The sequence below is a fragment of the Pagrus major genome, chromosome 5 (assembly GCF_040436345.1).
Source record: "Pagrus major chromosome 5, Pma_NU_1.0".
Lineage (NCBI taxonomy): Eukaryota > Metazoa > Chordata > Actinopteri > Spariformes > Sparidae > Pagrus > Pagrus major.
The window spans coordinates 42,258,912-42,272,797 of NC_133219.1; the positions used below are offsets into that span (position 1 = coordinate 42,258,912).

Consider the following 13,886-nt stretch of genomic DNA (forward strand, 5'->3'; position numbering starts at 1 on the left):
GGACGCCTCCTGCAGTAAGGACGCCTCCTGCAATAAGGACACCCCCTGCAATAAGGACACCCCCTACAGTAAGGACGCCTCCCGCAGTAAGGACGCCACGTACAGTAAGGACGCCTCATACAGTAAGGACGCCTCCTACAGTAAGGACGCCTCCTGCAATAAGGACACCCCCTACAGTAAGGACGCCTCCTGCAGTAAGGACGCCTCCTGCAGTAAGGACGTCTCATACAGTAAGGACGTCTCATACAGTATACTTTCTCAGAACCAAATAGAATCAAAACATGTCCGATCTGATGATTCGTTCATTCATTTGTTTTTGTTTAGATAAAAAGACTTTGAGTGTTTTTCTCACAGCCAATCACATCGAGTGTTCTTCGGTTTAATGTGTGATTGGTCCACTATCGCAGCAACTACAGCACAGGAAGTGTGGCGCTTGTCACAACCTGATGTGAGGGGAGCATGCATGAGTACGGCTGCCATCTTGGACAGCTAGGTACAGCAACTCGACTTGGTCAAACCACATACACAACAGCAGGAAAAGCTGAAATTTGTTGAATTAGTTTAAGATTACAACTACAGTTGCTAATAATAAATGTTTGGTCAGCGGTGTGTAGTTACCATATTTTTTATATTTATATTGCTGTGATTGTGGAATATCCAAATATTTGGATTTATTCCACTTTTAGCCCCTTTGACTCAAATAAAATTGAAAAAAATGTGATTCAAATAGTCGAACAGTTATTAAAAGAAGAAGAAGAAGAAGGTGGTGAATGTGTGACAGCTGTTAGCTAGCAGGCTAATTAAAGAGTAAAGAAGAAGCAGCTTCACTGTCCTGCAGGTTTACACACATGCTTCTAACACCAGACTACAGGAAGGACACGTCTGTCTCACCCATACTGTCCTCAGCTCTGTTCTCCAGCTGCTGGTTCTCTGCAGCAGGAGGATCCTCTTCCATGTGAACGTCTGACATCAAAAACACAAAAATCAGTTCAATTCAACATATTCTGATTTTACTGGACGTCACTGAGACAACACTCACCTGCAGCTGCCTCTGATTGGTGAGAACAGACCCTCTGGCACCTGGAGAGAGGAGGGAGGGGCTCTGAGTAGACTGTGCTGGTTGGCTGGTTGCTGGTGGGCAGGTCCATGTTGTTCCAGTATGAGCCAATGGGAGGGGAGGTCGCTGCTGACACATCTGTTCAAGAGGAAGGAAGTGATGAAAGGTCAGAGGTCAGTCTGAGCTGATGTGACACGGCATCGACACTCAGCTAGTGGTCACCTGCCAGACGAGGTGGAGGTGTGGTCACCTGTCAGAGGAGGAGGAGGTGCGGTCACCTGTTAGAGGAGGAGGTGTGGTCACCTGTCAAAGGAGAAGGAGGTGTGGTCACCTGTTAGCGGAGGAGGTGTGGTCACCTGTCAGAGGAGGAGGAGGAGGAGGTGTGATCACCTGTCAAAGAGGAGAAGGAGGTGTGGTCACCTGTCAGCGGAGGAGAAGCAGGTGTGGTCACCTGTCAAAGCAGGAGAAGGAGGTGTGGTCACCTGCCAGACAAGGTGGAGGTGTGGCCACCTGTCAGAGGAGGAGAAGGAGGTGTGGTCACCTGTCAGAGGAGGTGTGGTCCCCTGTCAGAGGAGAAGGAGGAAGTGTGGTCACCTGTCAGAGGAGGAGAAGGAAGTGTGGTCACCTGTCAAAGGAGGAGGAGGGGGTGTGGTCACCTGTCAGAGGAGGAGGAGGAGGAGGTGTGGTCACCTGTTAGAGGAGAAGGTGTGGTCACCTGTCAGAGGAGGAGGAGGAGGAGGTGTGGTCACCTGTTAGAGGAGAAGGTGTGGTCACCTGTCAGAGGAGGAGAAGGAGGTGTGGTCACCTGTCAGAGGAGGAGGAGGAGGAGGTGTGGTCACCTGTTAGAGGAGAAGGTGTGGTCACCTGTCAGAGGAGGAGAAGGAGGTGTGGTCACCTGTCAGAGGAGGAGGAGGTGTGGTCACCTGTTAGAGGAGAAGGTGTGGTCACCTGTCAGAGGAGGAGAAGGAGGTGTGGTCACCTGTCAGAGGAGGTGTGGTGAGGAGGAAGTGTGGTCACCTGTCAAAGGAGGAGGAGGAGGTGTGGTCACCTGTCAGAGGAGGAGGAGGAGGAGGACGTGTGGTCACCTGTCAATTAGGAGGAGGAGGTGTGGTCACCTGTCAGAGGAGGAGGAGGAGGTGTGGTCACCTGTCAGAGGAGGAGAAGGAGGTGTGGTCACCTGTCAGAGGAGGTGTGGTGAGGAGAAAGTGTGGTCACCTGTCAAAGGAGGAGGAGGAGGTGTGCTCACCTGTCAGAGGAGGAGGAGGAGGAGGAGGAGAAGGAGGTGTGGTCACCTGTTAGAGGAGGAGGAGGTGTGGTCACCTGCCAGACGAGGTGGAGGTGTAGTCACCTGTCAGAGGAGGAGAAGGAGGTGTGGTCACCTGTTAGAGGAGGAGGAGGTGTGGTGACCTGTTAGGGGAGGAGGAGGTGTGGTCACCTGTTAGGGGAGGAGGAGGTCTGGTCACCTGTTAGAGGAGGAGGAGGTGTGGTGACCTGTTAGGGGAGGAGGAGGTGTGGTGACCTGTTAGAGGAGGAGGAGGTGTGGTGACCTGTTAGAGGAGGAGGAGGTGTGGTCACCTGTTAGAGGAGGAGGAGGTGTGGTGACCTGTTAGAGGAGGAGGAGGTGTGGTCACCTGTTAGAGGAGGAGGAGGTGTGGTGACCTGTTAGGGGAGGAGGAGGTGTGGTCACCTGTTAGAGGAGAAGGTATTAGGCTCGTTGGAGATGAACTGCGCTTCGCCTGGAAGGTGGACGAGTCCAGGCGGCAGCAGCAGGGGCCGGTGACAAAAAGCTGCAGTCAAGTCGGACAGTTTCCAGCCGCCGTCAAAGAAAATACAGGAAGTCACAGAAACATTTACATCCTGTTAGATCCACCTGTAGGCTACCTGTAGTTTGCAGAACACGTTCGGAGAGCTATGGCTGATATATATGTGTAATTATATACAGTATATATGTGGGAATATGTGTGTATCTGGCATTGTATTCTATCCTTTGTTCTTTTTGTCTGCCTTGTAGAGCACTGATTGCTCGTTTTGATAAGTGTTATATAAATAACCTTTATTATTATTATTATTATTATTATTATTATTATTATTATTATTATCAACCACACAAAATATGTTTGTTAACAGATTAAACCTTCATTGCACAACATGAGATTCATATAATCTAGCATTAAATATAACAATTACACAGAAAATTAGGATTTTCGACAAAACGTAGTGTTTGTAGTCCTAACTAAGAGCCAATCAGCTCTTTGATCAGGTGACAGCCAGGCGTTTCCCATCATGCCCTGCGGTCTTGCAGTCGGTGGAGAGCAACTGCGGTGCCTGGCTCTAAAAACTACAGCTGCCTTGATCTCGTGAGGTTATCGTTGCCGGCGCGTGCATGACGTCAGAGGAAGTCGGGATCAAGTCGGACACAAATCTAACCGGCATGCATTGTGCGGTGGTCGCCGGTGATCGATTCTGCGCAGGCCTGGCTCATCTAGAACGAGCCTGTTATCACCTGTGTTGTCACCTGTTAGAGGAAATGTTGTGGTCACCTGTCAAAGGAGGAGGAGGAGGAGGTGGTCTGTAATGGTCTGTGATTGTCTGTGGTGGTCTGTGGTGGTCTGTGGTGGTCTGTAATGGTCTGTGATTGTCTGTGGTGGTCTGTGATTGTCTGTGATTGTCTGTGGTGGTCTGTGGTGGTCTGTGATGGTCTGTGACTGTCTGTGATGGTCTGTGATTGTCTGTGATGGTCTGTGGTGGTCTGTGGTGGTCTGTGATGGTCTGTGATTGTCTGTGGTGGTCTGTGATTGTCTGTGATTGTCTGTGGTGGTCTGTGGTGGTCTGTGATGGTCTGTGATTGTCTGTGATGGTCTGTGGTGGTCTGTGGTGGTCTGTGATGGTCTGTGATTGTCTGTGGTGGTCTGTGATTGTCTGTGATTGTCTGTGGTGGTCTGTGGTGGTCTGTGATGGTCTGTGATTGTCTGTGGTGGTCTGTGATTGTCTGTGATTGTCTGTGGTGGTCTGTGGTGGTCTGTGATGGTCTGTGGTGGTCTGTGGTGGTCTGTGATGGTCTGTGATTGTCTGTGATGGTCTGACTTTCTGTGAGGTTCTGGTTCTTGTTGTCCATCTGATTTATTTTCATTAAATGTTTTTGTTTTAAAGATTTGAATGTTTGTTTCAAACTTCTGTTTTTGCTTCAGTTAGTTTTTAAATCAGATTCTGGTTCAACATTCAACTTTCTTCTGTTTCTGTGTTAAACTCTGAACATTAAACTTCAGTTAAACTCAGTTTGTTCGGTTCTGAATCAGTTTGAATGTTTTAATCCGTTCATCAACAGACAGCTTGTTAAAGTTGAATCAAACATGAGTGAACTGACCGTATGTTTGTCTGCGGAGCTTCCTGAATGGACAGTTTTCTCTGAGCCGCAGCAGACACGACTTCCTCCTCACAGGCAGAGACTCCATTCAGAAAAACCTCAAGTTTAACTTTCAAACTCGGTTCAAACGTGTCGATTCTGTAGAAACAAACTGTTTTCTTCAGTTCAGAACCTCCTTCAACCGGTGAGGACTGAAGTCAACAAACATCTCTGAAGAAAACTGAGTCTGTTGGCTGAGCCTACCTGCAGGCACCTCACCTGAGCCTTCAAAATAAAAGCCAAGTTAAAGAGATTGTCCTGTGTTCCTTGTTTAAATAAAGATTCAATATCATTTTTCATCCTGTTCAAAGAAAATTCACATTTTTCATGTCGGACTTGAACAAACAATGATTTGATTAAATAATCTGATCTGAGTTCAGTTCATTGCTAAACAACACGTTCTAAAAATGTTTAATATTTAAAACCTGTTTAATATTTAAAACCTGCAGCTCAACTCACTGTTTGACTCATTCACAGTTTTCACAATAAGAGCATAAGTCATATTTTAAGTGTTTTTTCACACAGAAGACAGGAAATTAAATGAAAGTTACACTGGTCCCAGATTTTTTAGTGACGCACTCCTCAGATCACCTGTTTTGTTTTGTTTTGTTTTGTTTTTTTATAATCAGTCATTTTTATTGTTTTGAAACAAGAGACAACATATCAGATAGCCATCAACATAAGGCTATAAGAAAACAGACAAGATACAAAGAATAGAAAAGGATACAAAATTATACAGTTAAACAAGAAAACAAATCTAACACCGCTGACAGAGACTAGATAAAAGAAAATTAACAATAGAAAATAACAGCAATTAATTAAAAATACAAAAATTACAAAAAAAACATTCATTCATATACATTCACACATACATAACTATACTTTGGCAGATGTGTAGGTAGTTAAATGGCATCTATCATGATTCAAAATAATTTCCGAAGGATTTGTGCCGGTATGTTGTCACATAGTTATGTTAGGGACCTTTGATAAAGGAGATGTAATTTCCCCACTTTGCCAGATCACGTGTTTTTTATTTTCTCACCTGTATCAATTTCCTCTCCTCAGCTCTTTGTTTAGTTTGACTCTTCACAATAATGATGTTTCATATTATTGATCACAGTTGTGATTGATTATCATGTCAAAATATCTGATGTGAAAAACAAACATTAAACTTCTGTGAAAGGTAGAGGTGAACATATAAAACAGCTGCGAGACTCACCTGCCAGGTGTGTTTGTGAGATCATAGATGTGATTATTGATCTACTAACATCAAAATCAAAAAAAGGTTCAGACGAGCTGTAAACACAAAAACACTTTAATTATTGTTATAGATATAAGTGAAATATTAATATTATTTACAAAGACGTTTTCACTTCAGAAACTTTAATATCAAAACTCTTAAACTTGGTTTTATTTTGAAGTTAGACTGTCAGTACTTCCTGTGTTCAGGTGTCACTTTGTTTGGTGTCGACTGTCAGTTCGACCGGTTCAACTGGAAACACAGCAACAACTTCATGTGACTGAACTCAACTACAGTCAGTCTTCAACACTGACTGATCACTAATCAATACTGACTGATCATTAATTAATACTGACTGATCATTAATTAATACTGACTGATCACTAATTAATACTGACTGATCACTAATCAATACTGACTGATTGTTATGTGCAGGCCTATAGGGATAGTTGTTGTGCCCAACTGGTTGTGTTCTCTCTCTGTCTCTCTCTCTGTTGCTCTCTGGCGCCCTCTCTTCCTTTTGTGTCTGTTTTCTTTCAGGAAGACACACCTGTCCAGGTGTGTCGCAATTACCTGAGAGCATTTAAGGAGGACTGAGTGGAAGCCACGCTCTCTCTGAAGCCGCTGCCCAGCTGACACCAAAAGGAGGAGATTTTTCACCTTGTCTCCTTTGTTACTTTCCCCCACGTTTTCAGTGCTGGGGCTTTTGTTTTGTTCATTTGTTTGTAGTCTTGGTTTGGAGATCAGCAGCAGCCTGGTTCTGTGTTTCTTTAGTTAATCTAGGGTTAAAATAATTTCTGTCTTGTTTAGTTTAGAGGGGATAGCTGGGTGCGACTTCCCCCTTTTTGTTTTTTTCGGCTGGGTTCTCCAACCTTTTCTGTTGGTATGTAGTTTTATTCTTTTCTTGATTTATGAATAAAATTTGGTTTATTCCTTAATTTGTTTCTCTGAGCGTCCTTTTGAATATGTTGCATCCTCTCTACGAGCTTTTCTGTTAGAGGGTCTGTAACACTGATCAATACTAATAATCAATAATAGACAGCCTTTAATAATTATCAATAATTACTGATGATTAAAACTGTCACTGGGTTAAACTAAAGAAAAGAACATCAAACAGAATTATCACACAGGAATGTTTATTGTATTTATATTTAAAATAAGGTCACAAAGTTTTCAAGAGGTTGAAAAGTGAACGACATGTTTCACTTTGGAATGTGACGCGGAAACTTACATTTTTCATAAAAAGTTTAATGATCATAAAAGTGATTTTACAAAATAAAACGACAAATTATAAACACATACTGAACAGGAAGTCCACACAAAGTAAACAGGAAGTTGTTCAATAACAACCTCAGTCGAAAAGAGACCCCCCCCGAACAACCAACGTCAGATGTAGCGGGAGGGGTTATAAACAAAGTGGGTGAGGTTACAAAATGAGTGGGCGGGGCTTTGCATTGTACAGAAAAGGGTCTGATTCTTCAATCTCTTGAAATATTTAAAAATAAAACAGAAAGTTTAAAAAAAAATTGAAACTTTTGATTAAAAAAGGTTTGACAAACTAAATGTATTTCATCCCTACAGAAAGGTTCTAGATCATTGATCTACTCTCATCCCCAGAACCTCTGTCTGCCGGCGGCTGGAGCCAACCCCTCCTCAGGAGGAGGTGGGAGGCTGAAGATGGACCCTGCTGCCTCCACCGTGAAGATGAAGTAGGTGTTAGCAGTCATCATGGCGAGACTCGGCAGGAAGGAGAGGCCGAAACCAAACCCACGAATGCTGCTGCCAAAAGCTGCGGCCACCCAGTAAACCAGTCTGGAGACATAAAACAAACGCACCTTTATAAAAGTTTAAACTGGCCCATAGACACAAAACAAACGCACCTCTAAAAATTCAAACTGGCCTGGAGAAACAAAACAAACGCATCTTTATAAAAGTTTAAACTGGCCCAGAGACACAAAACAAACGCACCTTTATAAAAGTTTGAATCGGCCCAGAGACACGAAACAAACGCTCCTTTATTAAAGTTTAAACCGGCCCGGAGACACGAAACAAACGCTCCTTTATTAAAGTTTAAACCAGCCCGGAGACACGAAACAAACGCACGTTTATTAAAGTTTAAACCGGCCTGGAGACACGAAACAAACGCACCTTTATTAAAGTTTAAACCGGCCTGGAGACACGAAACAAACGCACCTTTATTAAAGTTTAAACCAGCCTGGAGGCACAAAACAAACGCTCCTTTATTAAAGTTTAAACCAGCCTGGAGACACGAAACAAACGCACCTTTCAAAACGTGTAAACCGGCCTGGAAACACGAAACAAACGCACCTTTATAAAAGCTTAAACAGCCTGGAGACACGAAACAAACACACCTTTATAAAAGTTTAAACGGCCTGTAGACACGAAACAAACGCACCTTTATAAAAGTTTAAACGGCCTGGAGACACGAAACAAACGCACCTTTACAAAGGTTTAAACGGCCTGGAGATACGAAACAAATGCACCTTTACAAAGGTTTAAACGGCCTGGAGACACGAAACAAACGCACCTTTATAAAAGTTTAAACGGCCTGGAGACACGAAACAAACGCACCTTTATAAAAGTTTAAACGGCCTGGAGACACGAAACAAACGCACCTTTACAAAGGTTTAAACGGCCTGGAGATACGAAACAAATGCACCTTTACAAAGGTTTAAACGGCCTGGAGACACGAAACAAACGCACCTTTATAAAAGTTTAAACGGCCTGTAGACACGAAACAAACGCACCTCTATAAAAAGGAGACAGAACGTTAGAACGTTCCTCATTAATTTAATTAACAGTTTGTTTAAGTCTCACCGCCCGAAGGCGAAGACGACGGTCAGCAGAGGGACGAGCTTCAGCTGCTCCTGGCTCAGGTATATCGCCATGACGACCAGCTGCAGGAAGTATATCAGGAACAGGGAGGTTGAGTCGGAGACAAAGCGTCGATGGACAGAAACCTCCTGAAGCTCCGCCTCCTTCACCGTGTCATCAAACAGAGGCCGAATCACACCATACCTGAGCCGACTGACACCCAGAACCAGCCAACCTGAGAGACAGACAGGTGAGAGACAGACAGACAATGAAGACAGCGGAAGGTGAGACATGATGCGATGAGAGACATCTTAGCCATGGAAACACTAAGAGCTGCTGCGTCTCTTCTTCTGTGGTGGTGTCGTTCTCACCAAGGACAATGGGGGCGGCAGCGAACACGGAGCAGCGCAGCGTGTAGACAAGTCTGAGGGGGGCGCCGTCCAGCAGCGGGGCGTCGAACGGCAGGAAGACAAACCCCCCCCACACCAGCAAGGGGAAGAAGAGCGCTGATGTCATCAGTGACACGCCCACCTTAAGGACATCCCTGCTGGGACAGCCCCGCCCACCTGAGATAGAGACAGACAGGTCAGAGAGACAGACAGGTAGAGAGACAGGTAGAGAGACAGGCAGGTAGAGACAGACAGGTAGAGAGACAGGTAGAGAGACAGGCAGGTAGAGACAGACAGGTAGAGAGACAGGTAGAGAGACAGGCAGGTAGAGACAGACAGGTAGAGAGACAGACCAGTAGAGAGACAGACAGGTAGAGACAGACAGGTAGAGAGACAGGTAGAGAGACAGGCAGGTAGAGACAGACAGGTAGAGAGACAGGTAGAGAGACAGACAGGTAGAGACAAACAGGTAGAGAGGCAGACCAGTAGAGAGACAGACAGGTAGAGACAGACAGGTAAAGACACAAACAGGTAGAGAGACAGGTAGACAGACAGACAGGAAGAGAGACAAACAGGGAGAGACAGACAGGTAGAGAGATAGACAGGTAAAGAGATAAACAGGTAGAGAGACAGGTAGAGAGACAGACAGGTAGAGAGACAGACAGAGAGAGACAGACAGGTAGAGAGACAGACAGGAGCTTTCTGTTGAGGAGGTGAAGACGTGTTATTATGGATTCCACCTGAGCTCTCATAAGACCCGCCCTCCTCCAGCTCTGATTCAAACTGTGACCTCACAGTCCATCTGCTTGTTCAAGAGGAACGGCAGCAGCAGGGGGCGGAGCCTAAAATGAGTAGAATTTCCCAGCAGCCTTCAGTCTGAACAGGAAGTTGCAGAGACAGTCACTTCCTGTTCGATCTGATTTATAGAAGAAGACACCTGAAGCAAAGATGGCGTCCATTCACACCAACGAGATCCGTTCTCCTCGTGCATACGCCAACAAATGTCCCGTGTCCAGGTTTACTTCCTGGTTATCCACCTCATTGAAAATGTGCAGTAGAGTTTCCCTCTCTGGAATTTTTAGCTGCAATACCGCGAGTGGCCACCGGGCCAGATTGGAAGCAAAGCTGAGTGGTGCTCCCTCCAGGAGGAGGGCGGGTCTTATGAGAACTCAGGTGGGGTCCATTATAATGCGGTGAGGACGGACAGGTACAGGTGTGTGCAGGTTTATTTACATGTGGCAGGGGGCGGGTCCTCGGTCCACTCGTACTGGTAGCCATGTTGGCTGTAGTCCTGCGGTGCTCCTCGAGGACTAAGGAAGGGGCTCTTCTCTGACTCCATTTCCCAAAATGCCTCACCCTCTCTGGGAGAGGAGGGCAAGGGGAGGACGGTCACCGCTGGACTGAACACCTGAGCTGCTTTCTCTGGCAGGTGGTTTTCTAAAGGCTCCGCCTCCTCCTCCAGGTGTGTCATAAGCCCCGCCCCATCATAGTCACCTGCCCCTCCCCCCCTCCTCTCTCCCTCGGCCATCAGCTCTCTCTCACTTTCTGTCCAACTCACCGCCTCCCGAAGAGACATATCTGACCTCATACTCACCCTGTCATCTTTACCTGTCTGTCCACCTGTCTGTCCTCCTGTCTGTCTACCTGTCTGCCCTCCTGTCTGTCTGTCTCCAGGCCACTGCAGAGTGCTGGGCTCCTTCATGGCGGACCTCACCACGTCGTCCTCTCCCTCTGCCCGTCTCTCCTTCGTCCCCCCGCTGTCCTTTATGTTGGTGCTTCCTGTTGAGTGCTGGGCGTCTTCTGGTTGATCGTCAGTCAGCAGAGACATGTCTCTGTGTCTGTCTGTCTGTGTCTGTGTGTGTCTCTGTCAGTCACTGTGTGTGTCTCTGTGTATCTGTGTATCTCTGTCTGTCTCTGTGTGTCTCTATGTGTCTCTGTCAGTCACTGTGTGCGTCTCCGTTTGTCTCTGTGTGTGTGTCTGTGTGTCTTTGTCTGTCTGTGTGTCTCTGTGTGTGTCTCTGTCAGTCACTGTGTGTGTCTCTGTGTATCTGTGTATCTCTGTCTGTCTCTGTGTGTCTCTATGTGTCTCTGTCAGTCACTGTGTGCGTCTCCGTTTGTCTCTGTGTGTGTGTCTGTGTGTCTTTGTCTGTCTGTGTGTCTCTGTGTGTGTCTCTGTCAGTCACTGTGTGTGTCTCTGTGTCTGTCAGAGAGAACAGTACAGTTTGTTAGTTTACCAGGTGAAAATGATCATGATGTCACCAGATCAAAATCATGACATTTTTCACGTCTTAACAGGCAGTAGAGACAGACAGGTGAGGACAGACAGAAGAAGGCGTCACTGCCAGTATTCAAACTGTTAAATATCATCATAGGGGACACAGGGGGACATGTCTCACCACTTTCTGAGCTGTCACATAACACAGAATTGTTTAAATTATGAAAGTATAAATTGTTAATTATGTTTGTTTATTGTTTATTGTTTATGTTAATGTGAAGATAACAATTGAAGTGTGCTGTGATTGGTGCTCATGTGGCGTCTGATCCCAGTTCAATTATGAATTAAATAATAAATCATAAACACAGGGCTGCAGTTTCTCTCCTGTCCTCAGCTGCTGGTATTTAACCCCCCTCTGCCTGTGTGACAACTGATGCTCTGGTTTGTATTGATCACATATTGAACTGTGATGTGTTGTTGTTCTTCTGCACAGTGACAATAAAGTTTAATTGAATCTGTATGATCACATGATTCGCCTTCGTATAAATAAATAATAATAAATAATAAACAAAGAACAGCTGCTGCTCCTTCCTGGAGGTTAGCCCCACCCACCGCAAGTGACGTGCGGCTAATTTAAACATGGCGGCCGTGACGTCATTCAAAATAAACATCAGATTGGGTTGGTTCCCCCCCCCTCCCGACCATAAACGAGTTAAATGGAGTCTGATTGACTTTAACACGTCATCACCTCCGTGATTATGTTACTGATCAATGGTGAGAACAAACTGATCAATAATCAATGTTAGAGGAGCAACAGCTCCGTGCTAACGTGGTAGCATGCTAACATAATAGCATGCTAACATAATAGCATGCTAACTGAGTCGACACGGACTCAGACGGAAACTCACCGAGATTAAAAGTCAAACTCACCATGATCTTCTTCTTCTTCTTCTTCTTCTTCTTCTTCTTCTTCTGTTGTTGTTGTGAAACTCTTCAGAAGATCAGGTGTGGTCACGTCAGGTGAGTTAAAGGTGAAAGTCCTCTTAAAGGGGAAGAGTCCGGTTGATTAAGTATCCGGCCAAATAAAAACGTCAGTTTTCCTCGATTGTTAATAAAACTCTTTAATTATATTTCACAAAAGTGTCAGAACTGTTAATAAATAAACAAACAAACAAACAAACAAACTTTGTGTTCAGACAACACACAAACACACAAACACAACCTTTCACTGTGATCAATACCATGATTACTGCATGTTCCCACAGCGCCCCCTGTCTGTCTGTGTGTGCGTGTGTCTGTGTGTGTCTGTGTGTCTGTGTGTGCGTGTGTCTGTGTGTGTGTGTGTGTGTGTGTCTGTCTGTGTGTGTGTGCGTGTGTCTGTGTGTCTGTCTGTGTGTGTGTGTCTGTCTGTCTGTGTGTGCGTGTGTCTGTCTGTGTGTGTGTGTGTCTGTCTCTGTGTGTGTGTGTGTGTGTGTCTGTCTGTGTGTGTGTGTCTGTCTGTGTGTGTGTGTCTGTGTGTGTCTGTGTGTCTGTCTGTGTGTGCGTGTGTCTGTGTGTGTGTGTGTGTGTCTGTCTGTGCATCTGTGTTTGTGTGTGTGTCTGTCTGTGTGTGCGTGTGTCTGTGTGTGTGTGTGTGTGTGTGTGTCTGTCTGTGTGTGTGTGCGTGTGTCTGTGTGTCTGTCTGTGTGTGTGTGTGTCTGTCTGTCTGTGTGTGTGTGATTTGTCTGTGTGTGTGTGTGTGTGTGTGTCTGTCTGTCTGTGTGTGCGTGTGTCTGTGTGTGTGTGATTTGTCTGTGTGTGTGTGTGTGTGTGTGTCTGTCTGTGTGTGTGTGTCTGTCTGTGTTTGTGTGATTTGTCTGTCTGTGTGTGCGTGTGTCTGTCTCTGTGTGTGTGTGTCTGTCTGTGCATCTGTGTTTGTGTGTGTGTCTGTCTGTGTGTGTGTGTGTCTGTCTGTGCATCTGTCTGTCTGTGTGTGTGTGTGTGTGTGTGTCTTTGTGTGTGTGTGTGTGTGTCTGTCTGTGTGTGTGTGTGTGTGTGTGTGTGTCTGTCTTTCTGTCTGTCTCTGTGTGTGTGTCTGTGTGTGTGTGTGTGTCTGTCGTCTGTGTGTATCTGTGTGTGTCTGTCAGTGTGTGTGTGTGTCTCTGTGTGTGTCTGTCTGTCGTCTGTGTGTGTGTCTGTGTCTGTGTGTGTGTGTCTGTGTGTGTCTGTCTTTCTGTCTGTCTCTGTGTGTGTGTGTCTGTCTGTGCATCTGTGTTTGTGTGTGTGTCTGTCTGTGTGTGTGTGTGTCTGTCTGTGTGTCTGTGTGTGTGTGTCTGTGTGTGTCTGTCTGTCTGTCTGTTGTCTGTGTCTGTGTGTGTCTGTCTGTCGTCTGTGTGTGTGTCTGTGTGTGTCTGTCGTCTGTGTGTGTGTGTGTCTGTCTCTTTGTGTGTCTGTCTGTGTGTGTCTGTGTGTGTGTCGTGTGTTTGTCTGTCTCTCTGTGTGTGTGTGTCTGTCGTCTGTGTGTGTCTGTCTGTCTGACCGTGTGTGTGTGTGTGTGTGTGTGTGTGTGTGTGTGTGTGTCTGTCTGTCTGTGTGTCTGTGTGTGCGTCTGTGATTCTATCTGAGGTGTCAGAGGAGAGGAGGAGGTGTCAGAGGAGGTGTTAGACAAGAGGAGGAGGTGTTAGAGGAGAGGAGGTGTTAGAAGAGAGTAGGAGGTGTTAGAGGAGGTGTCAGAGGAGAGGAGGAGGTGTTAAAGGAGAGGAGGTGTT

General features: G+C 45.8%; 1 protein-coding gene across 1 annotated transcript; it reads right to left on the reverse strand.

The window, feature by feature from the left end:
- Positions 1-6,819: 6,819 nt before the first annotated feature.
- Positions 6,820-12,283, reverse strand: LOC140995885 (transmembrane protein 79-like). Its single transcript, XM_073466038.1, has 5 exons — positions 12,070-12,283; positions 10,158-11,124; positions 8,907-9,101; positions 8,539-8,770; positions 6,820-7,512 (listed from the first exon to the last, which is right to left on the reverse strand). The coding sequence occupies exons 2-5, from the start codon at positions 10,750-10,752 to the stop codon at positions 7,308-7,310; spliced, it is 1,227 nt and encodes a 408-aa protein (XP_073322139.1). The 5' UTR covers positions 10,753-11,124; positions 12,070-12,283; the 3' UTR covers positions 6,820-7,307.
- Between the last annotated feature and the right edge of the window lie 1,603 nt (positions 12,284-13,886).